Below are 26,388 nucleotides of genomic sequence, written 5' to 3' on the forward strand. Positions count from 1 at the left end.
CGCTGTGGGATCGGCCATGTGTGCCCTGTGTGCCTCATGAAGCGCCAGTTCTAATTTTGAGAGTTCCCGCCGGCATTCCCGTTTGTGTCCCGCGATGGATGCGATTGCACGCCCCCTCAGTACTGTCTTGTAGGCCTCCCACAGGATCGAGGAAGAGTCCACTGAAGCCTCATTTTCGGCAAAGTAGTGTGTGGTCGCTGTCTTGAGGTCTTTTTTGATCTTGGGGATCAATAGAAAATTGGGGTATATGGGGAATATCCTTGCTCGCGTCCTCTCTCTAGTGGTGAGGGTCATGACCACTGGTGAGTGATCCGACACTCCTTTGGGCAGAATGTCTATGGAGTCTACGTTATTCATGCCTTCGCCAAGCAGCAGAAAATAATCTATTCGGGATAGACTATTGTGTACTGATGAATAATAGGTGTACTGTTGAGTTGTGGGGCGCTTATATCTCCAGACATCCGCCAGTCCCAATGCTTCCAGGAAGCCCGGGAATGTGGAGGAGCCCTGTGTGTGTCTCCGCACTGGAAGCGTGTCCAGTCCACTATGGCATTGAAGTCCCCCCCTATGATTGTGTCCCTCACCGGGAGATTTAATAAGAATTCCCCCAATGCCGTCATCGCAATAGAGTGTAGCGCCGGAGGAACATAAACGGACACTACATTCAGAAGTCTCCCCTCCCACTGCCCATGGACTGCTGCAAAACGGCCCTGGTCGTCTACTTTATGTTAGAGAACAATAAAGGAACAGGTTTTTTTTACTAGGATACCAGTTCCCCGTGATCCCGAGGTAAATTCCGAGTGCGCCACCATTTTGTAGCCTCGTCTGTCAAGTGCTCGACATGCTGTCCCCATAAGGTGCGTCTCTTGTAATAACACTAGTGACGGGTTCTGACGTTTAATCGCTTGCAGAACTAGCCCCCTCTTTATTTTATCGCCCAATCCTCTAACATTCCAAGTGAGCACGCAGAGGGGGGGACTGACACTTGGCGAGTCGCGTCCTCGGGTGCCGAGGAGTGGGATTGCTGAGTCATCATGTGGCATCAGTAACTTTTCTTGTTTACCTGTCAACAGTGGTACCATGTAACTACTGCTACACATGGATCCGTGTGTGTAATGCGTGATATAGTGTGTCAAAACGTGTGGTTCTTGAACTAAAACTAAGTAACTTCACCTCCCCTCCCCCCTCCCTGCCTCCCTGCGCCACGGACATAACATCGCCCGCCTCCCCAACTTTGCAGAGTGCTTAAACCCATCCCAAACCACCTTACTTGCTCGTGGGGGTAAAGAGTCCCAGAGCTCCTTTGGCTCAGTCCACCTTACTCGGCTTCACCCAACCCTGAGTCTACGGGGCATTTCACCTGGCTGTTGCGATGAGTCATGTCCAGTTTTGCGGAGTCGCAGTTGGTCATTATTCAGTCGGTCGCTCATCATCTTCCGATCTCGCCTCTGGTGACCTTTCTTGAGGTGTTGGTTCCTCCGAATGCGTCTCAACTCGCGATCCGGCTTGTTGGTTTCGCTGCCCTCTTCTGGATCGGCGAGGCTCCTCCACCTGTCTCCAGCCCTCGAGCCAGTCCTGCGCCATCTCAGGTGTGTCGAAGAACCACGTCTTCCCGTCTGCAACAACTCGCAATTTCGCTGGGAATAGCATTGAATAGGGTATCTCCTTTGCTCGCAGTGCTTTCTTAACCTCGAAAAAGGTTTTCCTGCGCCGGGCCACCTCCGCCGTGTAGTCTGGGAAGAAGGCCAGCATTGAGGTCTGGAGTTTGATGGGAGGCGAGACCCTCGCAGCCTGTAATATCGCATCCCTGTCCCTGTAGTTGAATAGCCGGGCTAGGACTGGTCTAGGAGCGGCTCCCGGCTTCGGAACCCCGCCGGGCACTCTGTGCGCTCTTTCTATCGAGAAGAAGTGAGAAAGGCCTTTGGGCTGCAGTCTAGTCTTTATGAGTTCTTCGATGTACAGGTCCATTGCTCTTTTACTCTCTGTTTCCGGAATACCTAGGATTCGCACGTTTTTCCTTCGGGAGCGCCCCTCCTGTTCATCCAGGTTTGCTTGCAGCTGTTTGGTCACCGCTTCCATGCGTTCCATTGCGATCTGCAATTCTGCGGTGTCCTCCACCAATGATTTTGCTACTACTTCTACTTGCGCCACCCGCTCTGGCATTTTATGGAAATCAGCACGTAGCAGGTTGATGTCAGTTGCGATGGTCCCCACCGTCGTTTGAACATTTGAGAGAGTTTTCATGATGTCTTCCAGCGTCACTTTTTTGTTTCCATCTGTGTCCTGGCCCTTTCCTGTGCGGCTTCCATTTGACGGTGGGTTGTGTTTCTCGTAGGCGTATTTATCAAGTTTTGCCTGCGTCGACATGGTTTTGGGCCCTTTACCTGTCATGATGTTCGACGTCGCTTGGTCGTGGCTATGAACTTGGGGCACTGCTGTCGCTGCGGCCGCTGTGTTGCCTCGCACCGTGCTTTTTGGCGTGTTGTCCCAGCATGGGGGAGTCTTGCACTCCACTGTATGTCCCCGTCGCAGGCACCCCACGCACTTAGGGTGTATCCGTCCGTCAGCGACTGGACGCCTCAGTGAGCACCCGCACACCGGAGGGCTGATCTCTCTACCGACACCGCGACTCTCAGGGTGTCGTTGTACCCCTCCCGCGTTTGACAATGACGCGGGCCGCCTATGTTCTCCTTATGGCATCATTCTTTAGTCCCCCTTCCACTGCCCCGGGGTTCCGGGTTGCTGCACGCTTCGGTTCACGCGGCGTGCTGCTACTTCAGGCTCCTTGATCACTTGTGTATTATGGGCAGTGGCCTCTGGTCGTATTTTGGCTGCACTAGTGCGATTTCTCTCTGTGCGCTTTACCCCCGGGTGGTCTCTCTCTGTAGGTTGGACGCACCTCCGGTAAGTATGTATGAGGGGCTGTCGTGGGTTTTAGCCCCGGCCGCTTCTTTGGGCCTCCGTTCGATGTTTCACACCCCACTGCCAACCTCCTTGTGTGACTGAATGCCGCTGTGTCGGGCAATGACTGTCTGGAGTGTGAGCGGCGATAATGCACCTCGGTACTGTGCGTCTGTTGCGTCTTGTGCCCTGGCCGGGGTGCGTACTCTGTGTTATTTTTCACCGCGGCTTGTTGCGTACCCCAAAGTCTGAGTATGGGGCAGGTGTGCTCTTCCCCAGCCTATGCTTCCCCCGCCAGACTGCGGATGCCGTCCCTACAGCCTCACCATCTGAGTTCAATCGCCTAGCTTTGCTCAGTCTATGGCGCAGTAATGGCGGTCTGTCTGTTCGTGGTGCGTGCGAGTGCTGTTGCTCCTCCCTAGGCGGTACCTCCAGGTCGCGGCCCTCGTTCCACCTCCGTTGCTGGGTCTCCACTGTCTTTCACCCCCGCTGGTCTTATTGGCCGCTGCTCTTCATGGGGATGATTCTGGACCCCGGTAGGCCGTACCGCCTCTCTGGTTGCGGGGCTATCTGTCACCTGTACTGTACGCTCCTGCTGCTCCTCAATTGTTGCGTATCTTCCATCTGCCGGCGGGCCGGTTATCTGCAGACTCACTCTGCTGCCCAGCCCTCACTTCCGCCCGGGCTCTTAAGCACTCCAAGCCGGTGCTGCTTCAAAGTTCGTAGGCCCGTTTTGCTTCTTCGCTTCCGGACCAGTTCCCGACGTCGGATTTCACAGCTGACGCCGATTGTACCCAGGTCTCGGGTTCTGCCTCTTCAGGTGGGTCTGACACGGATAATTTAGTCGGATTTATACAATGAGCCTCAATGCCCCGGGAGCTCTCCTGTTACGCAGCCACCATGCTTGGCTGCTAGCCACGCCCCCCCCTAATTTATCCTTTTTGATCACAGTTTTTTTTCTCTTTACCATTCTAATGCCGGAAATCTTTTTTATACATATTCTGTTTCCAGTTTCCCTTTTTTGAAGCATTTGTTTATTAAGGATTATCACAGATGAACAATGTGCGGATATACAGACATACATAAACATAGGAGGGCAGAGGGTGTGGTTAGTAGCTGATCATGGCAGCCGCACTGTAACCGAGCTCTGCTAAATGCTACCTGAATCTGACATAGTGGCAATTCTGCCTAGCTGCTTGACTGAGGATGAGGACCCCTATGGTGCCCCCTACTTGCTCTGATGTGGGGACATTGACATGTTCCTTGATGTGGAATGGAGGCCGATCAGTGTTGACCCGTGGTTGAGCTAGCGGTCTACAGGAGAGGCGTGGCGGTGTCCGAGGCTTAGTAAGTCCATGTCTCTGGGGTTTGGAGGGTGCGCTGAGAGGGTGCCCCTGTGAGACAGTGCTAGGGGGGCCTGACTACTGGTGAGGTGAGACACCTCCCGGGCAGAGTCGGACTCCTCAGCATTGCCTACCTGTTTCCCTGACAGCCCATGCGCCCCGTTTACTTGTGAGGCGATGCTTGGACCTGAGGACTCTGCAGTGACTGCACATGCCACAAGTGATTGTCTGCTGGTTACATGCGACTCTGGAATAGGCGGACTCTGTGCATACCCTGGTTCCCTCATGGATGAGGATTGCTATAGCTTGACCCTGAAGACTTACCCGCGATGTTTCTCCAGGGGATTTGTCTTCCTACCAATTCCTTTATACTGGATGCTGCCATGGCTGCATGTGCCCCCAGCGCTCACTCCCTAGTTCCACGTGGTGATTGGAGAGTTGGACCCTGCACCCACACGGGAGCCCCCACCGATGAAGACTGCCCATAAACCAACCTGTGCAGTGAGATTGGACCCTGGACAGTTTATCCCCTACTGTTCTCCCTCTGATTTTCCACAACTTCTTCGTATGGATGCTCAGGGACTGGTTCTTAGTTCAGACTTCGAGTGCCCCCCCAGTGCTTGCTCCCAGGGTGACAGCACTTGGCAATGGGTGAGTCAGGACTTGAGCATAATGCTGGTTCCTGAGAATGAGGTACCTACTCATTTACGGATTCAACACACATGACGCATGTCGTGTTCCAGGAATTCATCTGAATGGAATGTTCCTGTAACCACCGGAAGTAACTCTTGGTGCAGAATCCGGATATAGTCTTCCTGCAGGAGACACACCTCCTCAGGAATGATGTCAAGCGTATGTATCACCCGCGTTTCCCCCATCAGTTTTGGTCTTCAGCAGCCACTAAGACAGCGGGCGTAGCTATCCTTATCCGGGCAGGTATTCCACATGGCGACACTAAAGTAGTCCGGGACTCTGAGGGCAGATTTCTTAAGGTGGGGGTCAGGAGAGGGCACCGCACACTTACCCTTTGCAATATGTATGCGCCAAACCAGGATTCTACGGGAGCATGTGGAACCGGTGGGTACGGACCTCATAGTGGGGGGAGATTTGAACTTGGTGTGGGACGTGGAATTGGATCGCAGTGGGGGGCGCTTTTCATGGGGTGGGAGCTATGTCGGCAGCAATGGAAAAATCTTTTACTGCTTTAAACCTTATAGATGCCTGGCGCTATCACTCCCCGGAGAGTCGCGGCTACACATACTACTCTCACGCACACCGCTCTTACTCTCGCATCAACTTCCTCTTTATGTCCCATTCCATGTTTAAAGATACCCTCTCCGCGGACATTTCTGACATATCAGTGTCTGACCACGCGCATGTAGAACTTCTCATCCACGAGCACTTCACTCACCCCAAGCGGCCTACAAGATGGCGATTCCCGCTCCACATCCTTAGGGACCTGGTAGATAGAAAGGAACTCCAATCTGCCATCTCATCCTATTTTGAAACTAACGATCTCCCGGAAACGCCTCTTCCTGTTCTGTGGGATGCGCTTAAAGCCACGATTCGCTGTACCCTTACGTCAATTGCTATCGCTAGGGTGCGGGAAGATCGCCTCTATGAGACCAAACTTGTGCGTGAAATCAAAACGTTGGAGAAAATGGACCAGGAGTGGCCTTTGGCCATGCATAAACGGCGCTTGGCTGTCCTCAGAGGCCAGCTTAGGGCCCATAGACCGAACAAGGCAGAACACGCTTTGCTTGCACTGCTTCAGCGCTACTGCGACGGCGGAGACAGGGTGGGTAATGTTTTAGCGCGTCTTTTGAGAACGCAGACAGCTAAAACCCACATTGCAAAACTTAAGGTAAGGGAGAGATCATGGGCTACTACAGAATCTGATAAGCTCCAAGTGTTCCAAGATTACCATGCGTCTCTCTATGCTCGGGATCAACCCGCCCCTGAACTCATATTGGCTGCCCTAGACACCAGCGACTGGGATCCTCTGAACGACTACCACTCCAAGCTTTTGGAAGAACCAATTACGTCAGAGGAACTAACTAGTGCCCTGAAGGAACTTCCGCTTGGCAAAACGCCAGGCCCAGATGGGCTCCCAGTTTTATTTTATCGCTCTTTCCTGCCGCAACTTCAAACGCATTTACTGCGCCTTTTTAATTCCTTCACAGACAAGATAGGGCCATCCCCTGATATGGCAATGGCTGAAATCGCTGTAATTCCTAAGTCTGGGAAAGACCACACACTCTGCTCTTCCTTCCGCCCTATCGCCTTGTTAAATACATATCTTAAATTATACACCAAAATCCTGGCGAAACAACTTAGCGTGCATCTGCCCAATCTCAATGAGCCGGATCAGGTGGGCTTTATTCTACAACGCCAATGGGCGGATAACGTGTGGAGAGTTGCGCACCTTGTGGGGAGGGGGCGGCACTGGAGGATCCCCGCCTGCCTGCTCTCTCTGGATGCCGAAATGGCGTTTGACCTGGTGGATTGGGGGTTTCTCCATGCGGTTCTCCGGAAGGTAGGTCTAGGGACACGAATGATAGCGCGCATCATGGCCCCCTACATCTCACCCCTCTCTAGGGTCTGTGTTAACTGGCAACTCACGCAGCCCATTTCCATCCTTAGGGGTACCAGGCAGGGTTATCCCCTGTCACCCTATTTGTTCGCCCTTGTGGTGGAACCGCTCGCTATTATGATACGCCGGTCACCTGACATTCGCGGCCTTACACTTGGGGGTATAGAACATAAGATTGCCCTGTTTGCAGACGATCTTCTTCTTACTCTGTCGGATCCGTTGCATTCACTTCCAGCAGTACATACCCTGCTCCAGACCTATGAGCAAGCTTCAGGGCTTAAAATTAACCATACAAAGTCTTGGGCTCTTCACCTCACGATCCCAGCGGGTGAGATTGCGATCTTCCAAGCCTTCATTCTGTATCAATGGGCAACCAACTCTATACGGTATCTTGGCTTTAATCTAACGTCAGACTTAGCCACCTGGTCTCAAGCTAATTGGCAAGCATACAAAAACTCAGTTATCTCCGACCTACCGGCATGGAAAGCTCTATCTCTTTCCTTGTTGGGACGCCTTAATACAGTCAACATGTCCGTCCTGCCGAAAATTCTTTGTCTATTTCAAACTCTGCAGACACCCATCCCGGAACACCAGATCCAGGTACTGCAACACGAGTTAATAGCATTTATATGGGGGGGAAGAAACCGAGATTCTCTAGAAAAATGTTAATGCTCCCGTGGGATAAAGGGGGGCCCGCTTGCCCTAACCTGATGGAATACTACTGGGCGTCTCACCTCCGCTTTATCCCAGAATGGACGACGTGGGAAAGGGAGAAGGTGTGGTTCCACAAGGACAAATCAGTCACGTGCCGCCCTCTCTGGGACCATGCATGGTTGCCCCGGGAGGCGCGTCACCGCAGCGCTTAAGTGTAGGTCCCTACTAAAACGGTGCTTGAGATTTGGGATAGAGTGGCGGTGCGTCGGGGCCTCACTACTTTCCCATCCCCACACACCCCAATTGCTCGCAATCCTCAGTTCCCTCCTACGTGTTGTCCGCCCTATTTTGCAACTTGGACGGATAATGACTGCAGAACGATTCGCGACTTATTCTTGGGGTAAGACATCAAAACATTTGCTCAATGTAAGCAAGAATTTAAACTGGCTGAGAAAGACAAGTACCAATATATACAATTTCGGCACTGGCTACAGGGATCCTCACTAGCGCAGGCAGCCACACGATCTTTCACACCGTTTGAAAAGCTAGCGCGTACCTTTAGCTTTTTAAGGGGTTAATCTCTCGCATATACCACATCCTTCAGCATTCATGCCGCTCAGAACCCCACCAGTATCAATCGCAGTGGCAGTCCTTCTCCGATGCCGACATTGCTCCCTCTCAGTGGGTGCGCCTTTGGCGCGACATTCCAAAAACTTTCCTTAGCATCCCTCAACAGGAATCCGCCTACAAGGTGATGACCCAATGGTATTACACTCCATCTCGGTTTCAGAAGAAGTTCCCTAACGCGTTTCCCATGTGCTGGTGCTGCACACAAGCGATTGGCGACTTCATTTACATTTGGTTGTCGTGCCCTCTCTTTGCTACCTACTGGAAGGAGGTCCTTAGTCATATTAAACGGGTCTTAGGGTACCCCTTCCCCGAAAGTCCACTCACTATCAATCTTGGCCCTAGGCCAGTGAACCTGAGAGCAATGACCCGCCGGGACCGGCACCTTAGTCGCCACATGCTGGGGGCAGCGAAGCAGACTATTGCCCTATATTGTAAGAAATCTGAATCACCCTCAATAAATGTATGGTTCACTCTCTTATGGCAATGGAGCCACTCACGGCGTGCCTACAGCTTCAAGAGGTCAAGTTCACGAAGCTGTGGAAGCCGCTGGTTAAGCACCTAGGGCGACTAGAAAACGCTAGACTGCAACCACCAAGACTCTGAGCCCTGCAGCTTTTTGATGACATAATACGTCCCACTGACCCGGAGAGTTATTGGAACTCCACTGACTAGCCACCCTTCACAACCCCCACAAGTATTCCTTAGGACTCTGACGTGTTCTTTACAGATGCACTGACTACGCTCAAAGTCCTTGACTTCTCCCGGCGGGTCACAGAGGTCATATGTTTTATGGCTAGAGCAACGCCTTCCAGCGGCGTGCAGCACTCTGAAATTATACCAAAGCACCACACACTCCCCTCCAACCGCCACATTCTCCTTCCTTTCCCTCTATGCCTCCCCCACTTTCCATCCCTCCATCTTTGTTATGTATATGTTCCTTTTTTGTTTTCTCTTTTCTGTTTCATTGTTCACGTTCAGCAACCCACTGTTGCAACAATGGTATCTTAACACAACGTAAGCATGTCATATAGCGAAGGAGCGCTAACCTGTTGGTATGAGCTTTTCCCTCCAGAGCAAAGGTTTGATCCCATTATTGAGTACTTGGAGCTCTAGGATATCAGCACGAGTGCTGTGGATAGCCATTGAAGACTTTAGCCATTGTCATGCCTGATAGACCTGGGTAAAGTGATGCCATCTGAATCCCTAGGCCCACTATGCCCCCATGGTGTGGGTATTTGGACTGCACGTAGCCTCTCGCTTTTCTTTCTTTGTAAATTGCCATGAAACTTTTGTATATTGTGGTGCTGCCTATTGTGCTATGTTTTGTATCTGTTTCCTGACAAATGCCAATAAAAAGTTTAAAAAAACAAACAAAAAAACAACAAATATATAAATATGTTACAAATTAAAATACAAATATATGTAATATTTAAAAAACATAGTATAATGTTAATTACATATGACAAATACTTACAAATATCATATAAAATAAAATAAAAAATAACTTCAAACAAATAAATATTTTTAGCTAGAAAATTTTTACAAACAAAAACATTAATTATTACATAAATGTATTTCTTTTATTTCCTACCCTATAACACCACACAAATCACAACCCTCATCAAAATTAAAAAATGTACTTCCCTAATTAACATATGTAATTACCAATTAAAGAAATAGTATTAATTAAAACAAATAAAACATTAAAAAAATTAATTAACTTACCACACTTTAACCCTATAATTCCCACAACGCACAGCTAACATTAAACTGTAAAAAAAATTAATTACACAATTAAAACTTGTTTTTAAATAAAAACTTATTTCTAGTAAAGAACTAATTATAAAGTAAGTAACATGTATTGAATACTCTCCCTTTACCCCTTTAAAAGTAAAAACCACATACAAAATAAACAACTACCTTAAATAAATACAATTAATCAATAAATAACTATTTATTAATTAAATACAAATTACTTCCCAACATTTACCACTATAAATTCCACAACAAACACCTAAAAGTAATAACACAATTTCCATATTTAATTTACAATTAATTAATATTAATTAATATCTAATTATTAATGAATTAAACATAAATTGCATCCCACCCTTTACCCCTATAAACCCTACAACCTGCACCTAAAATGAATTACACTTTTAATAGTCACTAATTAATTAATATTAACAGCCAATTATTAATTAATTAATAATGCATTACCTTACACAACTAACACTATAAAATCTTAATGAAATAAACTTTAGTTAACAAAACAATAATTAAACTACTTCCCACCCTATTCCCCTATAAACCCGCAACCCACTACAAAACTAAAAAACACAAAATTCAATTAAAATAAAATGAATAACTACTAAAAATGTAACACATATATTAGAAAATATAAACAATTCTTATACAAAAATTCTACATCACATACATTTAACATATATACTAAAATAAAGAACACTAATTGAACAATGAATATTTTAAACAACTATATTTTTGCAAACTATATTAATCACTTCTATATTTTTAAAATTGTTACTTTTTACCATATATTGACATTCTTGACCACAATATTCTTGCTGTATATATTTCTCACTCACGATATTTAGGACTCGATATTTCTGTAAGTCGACATTTAAAATTCAATATTTTATCTGCACACCATTGGTTCTTTGTGTCCTCAGCTCATCTGCGTATCCTGATCCACGTCCCGACTTCGGTCACAGTTCGCATTCCACTTTCTTGGTAAATGTTTGGCATCTCCTTGGAGACAACTGTGTATTGTGCTTACGTACCTATTTCCAATCAAAGTAGTGTGTGTATTTGTGTTTCTTATCTCCAGGTAGGAGATATACCAATGTGTTAGTGAGTGTTGTAAAATAAATAGATATATTTTTATAAATACACTGTGTGGTTCTTTTTCATTTAATCTACACTATCTGATGAGATATGGTAAAACAAGGTGCTTAACACTCCTGGACTAAGCCTGACGTCTGCTTTCCACAGCTCCCACTTAGAGTGCTTTCTTTGGTTGTCTAAAATCACCATAAGTGTTGTCTGGATTAAGGTAAGGTGCTTCACTTAAGTGTGCACCATATGTATTGCGACTTATATAGCGCACGTATCACCCGAAGGTATACTAAGCCAGCCTCCTACACCTACCTTTTATATACACTGCACCCTCCCCTTGGGCTTGCCTAGGGCCTACCATAGAGGTGACTTACATGTAATAAAAGGGAAGGTTTGGGCCTTGCAAGTAGGTTACCTTTCCTGGTCAAAATGGTGTACAAATGGAGTAGAAAAAAGTCATTATGAAATCAGTTAAAGGAACCAAATGGGATTGTTAGAAATATGATTCTAAAATTTTGAAACAACTATTACTTCTCATATACATTCCTTGAAAAATTCTATACATAATAGTCTGATGTCAATTATTATTATTATGATTTAAAAACCATTCTCTTTTTATGCGTGAAGTCAAAACCACTAACTGGGAGGTGAGGTTGTGATAATAGTAGCCTCTGTGTATTTAATGTAATTCAGATTCTCTTGGCATTAAATTTTAAGAATCGCTATTTCATTACAAGTCCGGAGGCTACCATTAAGCATGGTGGAAGCCCTCCAGTGCCGCATCAGTCATAATGTTTAGCAAACGTGGAAGCATTAGACCTATCTGCCGCTGTCATATTATCTTCCAACCTTCCACCTTTCCAAAGGGCTGAACTAGCAATGGCAACACTCAATGAATGTTCTCTAAATGTTTCCAAATCGACACCAGCTTGCTGAATAGTACATTTCACCCACAGCAATTGTTGCTGTGGTTATCGCTTGAAAGGGTTTGACAAAAGAAATCAGCAATTGCTTCACACCAAGAGGTCGAAAATCATTTATACAAGAATCATATTCTCTCATGCTGTCCACTACACACAATTTTCTGCATGAATCATAACTTGGATAAAAGATGGTATCATACATAGGCTTTGTTCTTTTAGTAATATCAAAGTTAAATGCAAAGGGGTCATAGAGTCTGTTACTTACCTCCAATGCCTTGATGTCCAAAACAAGATAATAGACACACTAAGGTTGCAGGTTTCATAGTCTTTTTGTTTCCAAAAATATATTACCTGGCTATGTTGAAATTTAGGTAAGCACCAGATTAATGTCCCACAAAGTTTGATATCTTGGTCTAGGCAGCCTCCTTAACCTGATTCTCTTAAATACTCGACATACCAAAACATTCTTTCCTACACTCCTGCCATTAATCATTTTGTAACTTGCAGAGATTATAGATCTGTAGCAGTTAATAGTCCTTTAATGTAGGCCCTTATGGAACTGTTCTACCAGGAAGTTAACAACTTCAACTACAGGAGCGGCCACGTGATCGAAGTTCATTTCCATGCACCAACGTACCCAGATCCTTCAAATCCCCTTAAATTTGTATCGGGTACCTGGGGACCAAGATTTCTCAAGGAGCTCTTCTTGAGAGCGCCTGAAATCTCTGAAGATCATCTGACAGTTCCCATGTAATAAGACTCAAAGTCCCTTTCTGGACCAGAGGATCTCCATCTACGCCTTTAAGAAGACCCTACATAGCAGGAATAAAAAATGGAATGTTGCTAGTGAGTTCTAATTTCATTGGGAGCCACAACTACGAAACCCAGTATGGAGTTACCAGAATAAGGAAGCATCTCTCTTGTATTACTTTCTGAAGGACTCTCTGAATCAATGCGAAGGGAGGGACCATGTACCGGCTCGCCCACTTCCAGCTCTGTAGGAATTTATTCACAGCTAAAGTCCTCTGGTCTGGCATCCAACTGTAGTAATTCTTCATTTGAAACATCATTCTGCTTGCAAATAGATCTAACTCCAGTGGACCCCAAACTTTCATTAGTTTCTTGAAACACTTCTTGTTCAGCTTCCAATCACTGTAATCCCTTAAAAATCTATAATTCCAGTCTGCAGTAACATTTGCCTTCCCAGGCAAATATTCTGCCCTCAAGCTAATTTTGTGTTGTAAACAAAATAGCCAACGCTTCTTGGCTAATTCTGTTGGATCCAGGGATTTCATCTCTTAATCAATTTATATAGGCTACGGTAGAAACATTTTCCAGTTTCAATAAAGCTGCATTTCCTTTTAAACAGTCCCTGGAACTCATAAAAGCATAGGGACCTGCTGTCAATTCCAAATAGTTTATGTGATGCAACTTCTAAATGAAATCTGGTGAGCAGCTAAAGATTACCACACCATTTACCTGATGTCTAAATTGTCCTAGTTTCCTGATCCGGTGAAACTTTGTCCCCATACCATAAGCCTCACCAAAGAGCCCTCACCTTTATCCTTTGGAAAGCACAATAGTGCAAGGGGCCTGAAAAAATTGTTTTAATGGGTGTGGACAACAGACCTAAAGTCTCAATAGCTTTCTCCGAGTTAAAGAATCCTGTTTGAAGATGTGTATTATCTCTCTCCTTATCTTGGTAATCTTTTTCAAGAGAAGGAGCAGTGCCACACTGATGGTATCTATTGTGCAGCCTAAAAATTCTAATGAAAGAGAGAGGCTAAGAATTGACTTTTCTTTGTTTACTATGAAACACAAACTTTCCAGTAGTGACATGATAATAAAGCTGAAGAGAATTAGACTTCTTGCTACCTGTAAAGACTGTTTTCTGCTTGAAGCCCTTGACCATACTTTTTTCTTGAACCATGGCTGTACAAGTTGTTCCACAGTGGTCAGGGAAGCTGAACTTCTGTAATCCATAGGGAAATTAAGGGCAAAAGGCCATCTTTAACGAAGCCTAATGGGAAGGGTCCTGTGGCTATGGCCTTAAAAAGCAGGTGTGGAAAAGTCTCCTACTGCATCCCCCTTAGATCTGTGGCCTGGATTAGTCAGGGGACCTCCTGAGAGGTTGATAGCTTTGGGAGCATCCATGAAGAACCTATTCAACTTTTTGAAACGTTTGCATTTAGAATTTTTTCAGCCTCTAGAGATTTGGGTGAAGGCGCTAAAGCTACCTGACAAAGTCCAACTCAAGCACACTAGATTACCAGGTTTGCCCTGCTGTGACCTTTTTTATGCAAAGTTCAAGGTGCTGCAGGATATTGGTAAGCAAGTATTCAGTCTCATGGAGCCCAGATCAGCCTCAGCTTTCCCTTGCAGAAGATTTTAAAGCTCCAAAAAAGTGACCAAGTCTGAATACCAGTCTGCAGTAACATTTGCCTTCCCAGGCAAATATTCTGCCCTCAATCTGATTTTGTGTTGTAAACAAAATAGCCTAAGCTTCTTGGCTAATTCTGTTAGATTCAGGGATTTCATATCTCTTAATCAATTTATATAGGCTACGGTAGAAACATTTTCCATTTTCAATAAAGCTGAATTTCCTTGTAAACAGTCCCTGGAACTCATGAGAGCATAGGGACCTACTGCCAATTCCAAATAGTTTTATGTGATGCAACCTCTAAATGAAATCTGGCGAGCAGCTAAAGATTATCAGGCCATTTCCAATGTCTAAATTGTCCTAGCTTCCTGATCCAGTGAAACTTTGTCCCCATACCATAAGCCTCACCAAAGAGCCCTCACCTTTATCCTTTGCAAAGCACAATAGTGCAAGGGGCCTGGAAAAATTGTTTTAATGGGCGTTAAAACAGTTACCTGACAAAGTCCAACTCAAGCACACTAGATTTCCAGGTTTGCCCTGCTACGACCTTTTTTATGCAAAGTTCAGGGGTGCTGCAGGATATTGGTAAGCCAGTATTCAGTCTCATGGAGCCCAGATCAGCCTCAGCTTTCCCTTGCTGAAGAATTTAAAGCTCCAAAAAAGTGACCAAGTCTGAATGTGAAATGAATGAGGGTGCAAAAGGGAGAATGTGACTCCAGTGCTGATAAGATGTCTTGATAGTAATACTCAAGCCTTTAGTGGGGTCTCATATTCTATGTGTGGGGCCCGTGGACAGTCCAGTTCCCTGCCTTAGCCTTCTGAAAGATTTTTACCTCCAGAAAAATGATAGTAAATCATTTGACCGGGTTGAACAGCTAGATTTTACCTGAACCAACCTTCATCACCGTGGGCCTGTAAGTGCATTTAAGACCCATTGCTCCCACACCTTTAACTAACATTGACAATGACTTTTCCCCTTGATTTCTATGGACACATTCTGCCTTTTCTAGAAAAATGCATATCTCCCAGCAGTGATTAAATTAGAAGGACGAGCATGGGCTAGGTTTAATTGCTTAATTAGATGCTCAATGTGTGGCTAAATAATATCAATGATCTCATTACATGCAACACCATCTTCACACTTGGTGTATTCAGTTTATTTCAGTCATGTAGAAATAATTTCTCTTCGATATGTCTCCTCTATTCGAAAACGATTGCATTTTCTAGCATTGTGAATTTTGATATGGAGCGAGAGTCTACAAAAGTACATGTTTGAGAAGTGATGGGCCAGAAATCGAATTCAATACACAATTATTGGACCTACAGCGTCATAAAGGGAGTGAATGCGTTGCTGGTGACAGAATAACAGTGGGTGGGTTGTGTGCCTGACACATACCTTATTACTTGCATAAAAATGATGTATGTTCGCACTTGTGAATATAAGCCAACAGACCACGGGCAGCACCAGTATGAGGCCATTTACGTAGTTGTGACAATGTAAATTGAGTCACTGGTAGCATCATTAAATAGGTATGATTTTTCATATAAAACTACTAATTTAGTTTCTGGCCACTGAAAGGCAAGTCCCTTTCCAAATCATTGAACAATTGTGATAGTAGCTTAAATAAACTGTTTTATTAACTATTTGCAATGAATGTGACTGAGTATAGTGCTTGCCAACCCCTTTTACATGTGTCTCTCTTTTATTTGCAGTGAGTTCAGTCTTGTACTACAAAAAGGTAATAATAATAATTTTATTATGCATGATTAATAAAAATTGTTACATGTACATGGCATTATGCACATTCATAAAAATGAATTAAGCGAGAAGTTAAACTGTAGGGCTTTGATAGACTGCAAAGGTATTAGCAGCAAGAGTATAAAGTGCAATTGGCGAGAGAAGGTTAATACACATGACCGCTCTGTGCTCTCAGGTTATGTACAGAATTATGACATTAAGCTGCATACTCAGCCAAGAATAGGCTTAGGTGTAGGCCGAGTACTTAGAATTAGGGGGATGTTTGAAAGATTGAAATGTGGAGAAAATACCAATTAAAGTACGTAATACAGTTCATAAAAGCCTCGAATGGTTGTTTTTAGACAAGGTTCAAGAACAACTTGGCCCACAAAGTGACCAGTGCTTGGAGTCAAATAAGCATTAATGTATAAAATAGGTTCCAATTAAAGTGTGTAGTGCAATTCATAGCAGCCAGTTAGAGTAAATGGTTTTAAACTGAATTATTGAGGAGTTGGGCCCACAGAGTCTGGCTTAAAACTATTCAGAATAGTCTCTGAGGTCGGAAGTCTTTTATTAGTGTGTCCGGCCACTTTCATTTGTTTACTACAATAAGGTGAGTATTGGGCATTTGACAAATGGTGATGCATTACCTTTGTTTAAAATGTATTGGCCCAGTTCAGAACCAAGGGCTGAAATATTTAGTTCTGTAGAAACATAATTACAACATTTTCTGTCGGCTTTGAGTGTCTAAATACGCTGTAATGGACAACTTTTGTGGGATCAGTGGCATAGATTGCACCTCCTGGTAAACCTATAGACAGCTAAATATTGGTATTGTTATTTGCTTGCGTTATTTGTTTCTCTAGTGTCTGTATTGCAGGGCTTACTTTGATGGTCTTAGCATCTTACTATATTTTCTTTAATTTGTGGCCCCTGTAGCACACATGCTGTGTTGCAGGGATTCAGTGTACTCAAAGAACTATGCTTGGAATTGTGGGACCTTAGTAGGCAGGGACTGAGGTATCCTACTTCCTAAGTACCCATGAGCCCGGGACCGACCAGCTATAGTGTCTCACTTGCCCTCTTACTTACTCACAGAGGAACAAGTGATAAGACACCCCAGACCACAACACTCCCAACTCTCTCAGAAATCGCAGTTGCAAGACACACCCTTTGCTCACGCTCTTGTACTCGTCCACAATAAGATCTGACAGAGACACAAAAAAAGTTTTAAATGTTTATTTTAACTAACGTGCTCTATTATGCAGTATTTGCGCCACAACCAGTAGAAAAATCCCTAACACACATAAGGTCAGCATAGCAAGTACTCTGTAAATTATAAAAGGAGCTGTCATGATATACGACAGAGTAGCCTAATCTTCTTCCCCTTGTATAAAAGCAAGATGATTATATATTAGAAGATCTCTGGGTGTTATCAGCAGACCCCCCGTACCTCAGTCTATAGATGGTAGATCTACATAACTAGTGCTGTCACGCTCTTCTCCCTGGAAAGGTCCCTCTCCAAGTAAGTGTCACCTATCCGTGTATTTTCATATGACCAAAGTATGTGTTCCCAAACAACAGCTGCATCTGCATATTTGGTCTAGGTCCTAGGACCTGACCACAACAGAATAACTAGGGGCATTGTTGTTTGACCTTGTTCACAATGTTCAGCCTAAATCCCAGGAATGAGCAAAGTGCAAAAACAACAACCTGTTCTTTGTGAAAGTTTGAGTGGGGCACAAGCAAAATAAATTTGTGTACGCAAAGCACCGGCAAATCAGCAACATGCTCATGCTAACATAGGGAAGATGACAATGCCAATACAGCCCACGTGACATCCTCCCTTTGGTCAGTACGGTAATACCAAGTTATTACAGAAGTCAGAGGTAAGCAGAGTCAAAGCGTATCTGGAGAGTGTCCAATGCACAAACATGGCCAAAAGAGAGATAGGAAAAGGCGGGGGAAAACTTTTAGTACGCAAAAATATGTTCAATTACAGAATATCCTCGGGGTCCAATATTTAGATCGCCAAATGGAATGCCATAAGCTCCAACAATGCCTCCGAACCTTCCATAGTGAAAAGTGTTGCCATCCAACTAAGCAAGTCAAATGAACAGACATGCTCCTCACATCCATTTGTCGTTAGGAGCATTGAGCATTCCTGGTGAACTTGTGTCGATTTCGATGAAACTCAGATCCAGGAGGTGCTGCACATGGGCACAGGGAGTCGCTTCTGTGACGGATTGTACACAAGCCGCATACCCAAGGAAAATTACATGGTATGGGACATCAACTGACCCATCAACAGTTCAAAATCCAGGGCAGCATGTGACGTGGTAGCCAGGCAGATGTCCATGGCCCATTGAAAGGGGCACCTGTTGCAGTAAAACACAGGATGCATATAGGTCAAGTAGGTTAGCCAAAAATCAACGTCTACAGTTTCCAATGGCATCCCACCAAAGAGTTGTCACATCCTATCACGATACAATTGCAGCTGTTGCAGGCCTGGTGGAATCACAGAACGATCAGCGGTTGCGGAACAGTAGTAGCAGAACAAGAACACAACAAACCAGGAGGAGCAGAAGAGGAAACCCTCCAAATACGCTGGAAAAAATAGAATGAATAAATGCAGGGTTTACTCCAAAAATAGTTTTGAAAGAGGTCACGAGGCCGTATCCCACTAGTTTAAAAAATGGGCTAGGCCTGTCATGTCAGACACATTAAATATATGGTGTATTAATTCCCCAAAATGTAGGGGGAGATTTGCGTTCAACAATGATTGTATTTCACTGGACGTTCTCGCCACCTGCAATTCAAAGATCTCACGGGCTGACATGAAAGCCACTTATTGTTGAAACAATAGCATTTTGAGTCTGCTTAGCTTATTGAAATCTGTTTTCAAAGTTGGAATGGAAGGCCACAGCGAACTATCTACACTCCCATGTGGGGGTGGCTAGGACGTTATTGCAACAAGTAATTTGTTGTGAAACCGTTACTATGTACAGGATGCCTGTCTGCAAACCGTAGCAGTTCTGATTATTAAGGACAAGATAACTACCATTGGAAAGCAAAGTAAGAGTTGGAATAATAGCAGGAACAGGGTTCCTTTTAGAAATCAAGTCAAATTAGGGGCAGAAACATTGCAAACGCCGTTACATTTTTTCTTGCTGGCACACAAGGGAATGTCCAATAGTAGAATCACATTCTTCCCCTGTAAGAAAAACTTATTTTTCAGCACGCTGACAACGAAAAGGCAAGGACCATGGCTCATGTATGAAACTATTCCCAAGCAGTTCATACCTACCTACCAGATAATGTTTCATGAAAGCAGACAATTGAAACAGTGAGATTGGTAATGAAATAACTCCATGTATTAAAAACAATGCTGATGAATTCAGGTAATCCCATAGTACTCTCCCATTTTTAAGTGTTTGGAGTTTCCACCCAAATTGCATAGCGGATAGAAGTTGATTCTGACCATGATACCATGTAAACATTTCATTTTGAACAATATCAATACCAGAAGATTCAATGTTATCTAAAGTGTATATACTAGGTGATAATGTGTTAGTACTGTTATCAACAATGGCAATAACTTTATCCAAATTATACTGATCTATTTGGCATTAGCGTACAGCAGCTTCCATTTGTGACAATTTCCAAAATTCATTATAGGCTTCATAAACAAAACGTTTTTGCACGTATGGGCTTTTGGCCCAGAAGGAAGTCAAAAAGCATGGTGCCTCCCGATAAAAGGGAATGATGTTGGTTTATAGAAGACAGCGTAGAATGTTCAAACCATTGTTGACACAATTTACCAACTAAATAAATGGTAACCGTATTGGAATTGGGGGAATGTGGGTAGCCTGAATCTGGTATATGTAGTTTAAACCCACTAGTAATTTTCATAAAGTGAGCATGACAAGCATTTGTGTCTGTAGGCCATAATGCCTGCCCATGTGGATTTACAAGAATTAATGGTATCATTTGTTATCATATAATTAAGTTTATCTGCAGTGTAGTTGGTATATACCTGCATGTTTCATAAAGAGCCAGGGAAGGAATAGTGGGAGTATTGAAATTGTAGCCAATCCCAAATAAGTAGTCTGCAGGACCGTTTGATTAACAAATAATATTTGAGTTAGTATCAGACAAGCACAGTACAAGGACTCAGTACCCTGCACTTGCAAGGACTTAGTGCCCCATACAGATTTCAACTCAACATTCTCCCTCAATAATCATAACCTTTGAGGGCCAAATCGGCAATAAAGGACAAGGAATAAATTAACTTCGTCTGGGTAAGCATGTATTTTGTTTGTTGTAGGGATATTCAATCTGAAGTAATATGAGGCTGGGTCGGAAAGGTTGTAACTGGTGAAATATGAATACTTTTGCTTTTGTATTTTAGAACTTTCTTTAGATGGAGTAGGGCAATGTTTCCATTGTGTATAATTAAAAGTGGGACGCTGTCCGCTGGTTCTATGGAGAAAGTGATGCCCATAATGTTGGTAAGAAAATAAATTGGCATAATCACTTGAATTCAGATAATCTTCAGTATCAAAGACAATGTAATATTGCAAATTGGAAACAAAGAATTCCCAGCAGTAACATCCCAATTATCTGAATGCAAACCAGGTATAACAACATCACCCAGTGAAACACGGAAGACATATGGTATCTGTAGGGTCTCTGGAGGACCATATACATCGAATGGAACTTTAACCTACACAATGCCATCAGCAATTGGGACTAGGGAAATATTAACAAGGGCTTGGTCTAGTTTCATTTTATTGGATGATAATTGTGGGGCCAATACTCCGTCAACTAGTTCCACTGCAGAGCGTTTAGGGAGGTAGTGGCCATTAATTAAAAGGAAAAACACAGTCACAAATCCAATCTACATGAAGATGAATACCATTGAAAAAACCGATACAGACATAAGTTCAAGGTGGAACCAGATAAGTGCGTTTTAACCAAGCGATGAAATCACGAATCAGTGCAGGCGGCGGTGAGATAACTGAAAACAATGAAGAACTGTCCGATGAAAAATTATCTTTTGATCAATATAATAACTGCTGGAACTCAGCTGAAACAACGGGGCTGTTCAGGATTAAAATTTTAATCTAGTTCTACCACTGGGGGTTTAAAATGCGCGGAAGCATAAGTAATTTCCATGGTAGAATATGTAGAAGGTAAAACTGATAACTAGTCAACTGCAGACTTGGTCTCCCCATCTGGCATCCTGGGAGAAACAGAACAAACAGAATTCATAGGACATAACGAAACATCCCGACGGGAGACGCTTGCAGGTATACTATTGAGTATCAGCCGTATGGCGTAACTTGGCATGGTCAATTGAAATAAAGCGATTGTCTTTGGATCCTGGAAGCGGAGGTAAATTCACAGCTTGGGTGCCCATAAGACCAAGGACTGGGACGAGATCATGGTATGTGGGACCGCAATTCTTTCTTGTTTGCCACATTCTCTACTACCAGATCAACAATTTTCGGTAGCCAGCCAGAAACAGGAATCAGCACTGCTGCATCCGTTGACGAGGGAAAATGGGTTTTTGCCAGAATGTCACAATTCATCTGTAGATCCTGTTACATAGCACAGTGGTTATCTACGTCAAATGTTGCGGCAGCCTCCACAACGTCTAGACCATCAAGGTCTGGCACAAATATCTTAATGCCAAAGAGCCTTTCAGATGGCGTCCGCCCACTCAGAGATCTTCGAGGGAGATTATTAAGAGCACGTTCAACCTCATACAGATGAATTAACCAGCCACAGGCTGTACCTAATACCCTTGCTGTTAATGACTGCTTTAAATCACAGTTCATCCCTTCCACTACAGAATTGCCCTTGAGCGTATGTGGAGACGAGAAATGCACCTGCATCCCCATGGACTTCATTGAATCACACTAAACCTTAGCGGCAAAAGCCGGACCTTCGTCTGAATGGAAGGCACCAGAGGCATAAGTTCCTACAAAGACATGGAAATCTTTTATAACAGTACGAGCGTCAGCAGAGCGTTTCTGCCAAACCCAGAGGACCCTAGTGCATGAATCTACTGCAGCCAAAATATATTTGAAAGCATTATGAGATGTTAAGGGACCGTAATTATCAAGATAAAAACAACTAAATAGATGGTTCAAATGAAGAGATGAGTCTGTGGTGGGCTAGACACAGTAGAACTCTTAATCTGTTGACATATGTTGCAACATAGCACATATTTGCGAGTCTGCTGGTATAACCTGCGCCACCAATAGCATTACTGTAAAAGAGAAACCAAAGCCGATAACCCCACATGTGCAGAAGCCATGTCTTCATGGTCGGCCACAATGAGTGAAAGTCTGTGGTCATTGTTGGGAATGTAACGATCACCAGTTGTAGAAATGGTAAGTTGTCTGTAGTCATCTGATAAGTATAGGGTTGTATGACATTACAATGCGGGCTTTTACCCCGCGTGCCATTACGACGCTGTTTTGCAACGACTTGCGCCGTAAGCGCTGGATAGTGGAATAGTTTAATTTTCTATTCCAACTCCAGCCACGTTACAGTAGGGAAGGTGTTGGAATAGAAAATTAAACTATTCCTTTTCCAACAGCGCCCTCCAGCGCAAGTCGTTGAAACGACTTGCGTTGTAAAAGCAGCGTCGTAATGGCAGCGATGGTAATGCCTGCGTTGTGATGGCTGCTCACCAAGTATAGCGTGAAGGGAAACCCTGTGGAAATGGCGTAAACTCCTTTGTAGCGGCAATAGCCACCAAAATGTCATTGTCACTCTTAGTCATGGACCTCGCAACTGCTGCTACTGTAACTGTGGCCACTGCAGATTTGGCTGCTTCATCAGCCATAGAGTTACCAACAGTACAGTAGGAAATTGTTCACAATAGCAATCAAAACTTCAAGGTAAACATAAAAAATATAAATGAAAGCATTCTCAACTACATAATCATATGTCTGCAATAGATTTAATGTATTCTCAAGAAGTCAAAATAAATTGTTAAAGACATCACCATTGTCTATCCACTTAGGAGAATGGTGCTCAGGGCGGAATAAAGGTAAAGTGCTCAGGGTGAAAGTGCGTTTGGGAGGGTTGAGTGAAAAGGAAAGGTAATGTGCCATATATACATTATATTTACATAATGAAAACCTGTCCAGCCTACAGAAGGCAAATCATTTATAACAAAAACATAGCAATCTATGGACGCTGAAAACAAATCTCAGTTGTGAATGCTTGTTATTGAAAGTAACAGAAGTCAACGTTTTGACCCCTTCCCAAAATCAAGGTTGTTGAATCCTTAGTATGGGGTCTTCATCAGGCTAGAAATTAGAGCACCAAGTCAGAACACAGCAAGGAAACTCAAGCTGGATAAAATGGTAGGAGGGCTCCTTAAAGCTTAAAGTTACCAACAGCATGCGCTCTGATGTCCGAATGTTTGGATAACATGTGTAAGTGGCAAACGGTCTTTAGGAGCGGCAACACAGACTCAGAGCATTTTATGCTTTATTGCGCTACCTTTAAAATCCCAAAAGTCATTTTGTTTAAAAAAAACAAATTGTCATTGAAAACTGTACACAGTAAAAGGAGTCGCTCACAACCAGTGTGGGCAACTCAAGATCAGCAAATTCAAGAGCTAAAAGTAGAGCTCGTAACTCACCCACTTGTGCCGTGCAATCCCCAAGGGACTGCCTATGAACCAACTAAGACTGAAAAGCACCAGTGAATCAGTGATACTTGAATCCTCAATGTCCAAAGATAGAAAAATACACCTGGGAAAAATAACGTCTACTAATGTCTAATGTTCCATAATAATTAGAGAGCAACCAGCAGTTGTAAATGTTTGCGAAGTTACCTGCACTCCCACTGGAAGCGCCCTGGCCGAGTACCTCCAATGCAACGTTGTTATGAGGTCGAGACAACCTGTAATGATGTACCAAATGTTCACTAAACAATAATCACCATAACCCAGCCATGTTAAGTGTTAGGCTGAATGTTTAAGTTGAGAATTCGTATTTTTTCTGATATGCAAGACGGATTCTTGGCAAACTGAGCATGAAGTGATTGCGGCGTTTTCAGAAAGCATTGATTCGTTTTCAGGTAATTTCCAATGCCTCGATATTTGATGACTATGGCTGGGTTATGGTGATTATTGTTTAGTGAACATTTGGTACATCATTACAGGTTGTCTCGACCTCATACCAATGTTGCATTGGAGGTACTTGGCCAGGGCGCTTCCAGTGGGAGTGCAGGTAACATCGCAAAGATTTAGAACTGCTGGTTGCTCTCTAATTAATATGGAACATTAGACATAACTATACGTTATTTTTCCCAGGTGTATTTTTCTATCTTTGGACATTGAGGATTCGAGTATCACTGATTCTGTCGATTGGAGGTAATAGTGACAGTATTTCATGTTATATATACTGACTACATACTTGCACACCAGTGCAGACTAGTGGTTGGCCATATTGAGCACGTGCAACCCACATTTTCTTAAGTGGCAAGAAAGCATGCTAGTTGATCTTTTTTCTCCTTTTTTCTAACCACCCTCACTTCTTTGGGTCCACTTGGTTATTATACTATCATCACAGTGACCTAAAATTTATCAACATTGTAACAAGTTTTTGAACCACTTTGTTTGGTTAAACAGTAAAAAGCTTTTTGTTCATTTTGCAGTTCCTCTGAAGAAGGGATCATTTGATCCCGAAATGCATTAGGATCCTCGACAAATTGATCGCTAAAATATTTATGCTAAGAATGTTTTGTATTATTTTTGCTTGATTTCATGAAACGCTGTAAATGAAAAACATGTCTTTATGTTGCAAAGTACAAGTCAAAGACACTAGTAAATACATTTGTCGATATGTTGAAAGTAAAATTATTATTTTGACAAACTGTCAGTTATAATTTCATTGATATTGTAAGTTTGATTCAAGCTTTGTTAAAACCGAGCAAACTATAGTTTTGCCATTGCAGTGCAGGTAGGGTCAAGTGATCCGATAGACACTTGTTCTAGTACTGATTCTTATTTAGGGGAGTAGCGTCCCCATTCCCACCTCGCACGCCTCGTTCAAACAGGTCTAAATTTAAGCAAAGATTATTAATCGCTAAAAGGGTTTCCGAAAAATGACCATCTGCACAGTACAACCCAAATTCCTTGAGTTACATGTCATCGACATATGAAAATGCATCAGGGTCCATTTCATTCAAAATGCACACTATACGTGCTTCGAATACCCTGGGGCTATTCTTATACCCCATAGCCAATATCGCAAAGTGCCTCTGATTGCTAAGAGCACTGAATCCGGTCAAGTCTCGGCTCTCCGGAGCCAAAGTGTGACTGAAAAAACATTCGAACATTTCAACTTTTTCCATACAATATTATTGACTAATGATGTACTGTGTGTGTTCTGTATGGCTAAGGTACAGACATGACTATTCAAATGTCTATAATCCATACGATGCGAACCTTCCGATCTCAATATCAGAAAAAGAGGATTATTCATGAAAGAGACACAGGGCCCAATAACACCCTGATATTCCAATTGAAAGATAATGTCATTAATGGGATATTGAGGCTGGGGTTGCGAAGTAGACCGTAGTGGAAAAACATGCAAAGGAGATTCCTTATCCCAACCAGCCTGATTGCGATACAAAGCAGGAGCCAAGGCTAGAGTCCACTCCGAAGCATAAGCTTGCGCAGTGTCATCCAGAATATACTGCTAAAAAGAAGGAGGTATTACCTCCTCGCCTCGAAGAGAAGCGAGGACAAAAGGGGGAGGCCAATCAACCTCTGCCAATAATATGTCATAAGAAGACGTCAGTTTGTCCCTAAAAACTCCATTTATAGTGCGTTTAATAGCACCCTCAATCTGAAGGTCTACATGATAAAGTCTGTCCTGGGAGATGCGCTGGTGTCTGCGGTTTCAACAGTTATACAATTGTCCGTTGCTTTTGCCTCCAGAAACTGGCGGAGTGTCTGGCACACTAGGGTAACTTCTGCAGCTCTGTCAATGAGAGTCACCGCCCAACTCCTGTCCAGGAGGAGGGTTCTCATCGTCTGGGGCTTATTTTTGTCTCATGTCTTCTTTGTAAAGACCGGAAGTCCCTCCTTGTCAGGGGGAGTTTACTCTGAGATTGGGTAGATGGCCTGACTCCTAAATTATTGCGTCCCAACGATGTGTAAACATCAGCAAAATTAATTGGCATCTCAAGCTCTAGATCAATGTCTGCCACCGCCACAAGGCGTTGGCGAACTTGTAAGCAAACTGCCTCACCCTTAATATTAGAAATAATTATTGTGGAGACCATGGGAAAAATATCCACTAATTTGATCCCCAAATCCAAGGCTGGAACAGACT

At 43.7% G+C, this 26,388-nt stretch overlaps 1 protein-coding gene across 4 annotated transcripts in view; it reads left to right on the forward strand.

Moving 5' to 3' along the window:
- Nucleotides 1-26,388, forward strand: part of LOC144755338 (SRSF protein kinase 3-like) — a 1,366,259-nt gene that overhangs the window by 633,406 nt on the left and 706,465 nt on the right. For all 4 annotated transcript variants that reach the window (XM_078644145.1, XM_078644144.1, XM_078644146.1 and 1 more), the window contains exon 10: nucleotides 15,994-16,019. In XM_078644145.1, the coding sequence (XP_078500271.1) occupies nucleotides 15,994-16,019 (26 nt within the window). The remainder of the gene's footprint in view (nucleotides 1-15,993; nucleotides 16,020-26,388) is intronic.

This window comes from Lissotriton helveticus, chromosome 5_1, assembly GCF_964261635.1.
Source record: "Lissotriton helveticus chromosome 5_1, aLisHel1.1, whole genome shotgun sequence".
Classification (NCBI taxonomy): Eukaryota; Metazoa; Chordata; class Amphibia; order Caudata; family Salamandridae; genus Lissotriton; species Lissotriton helveticus.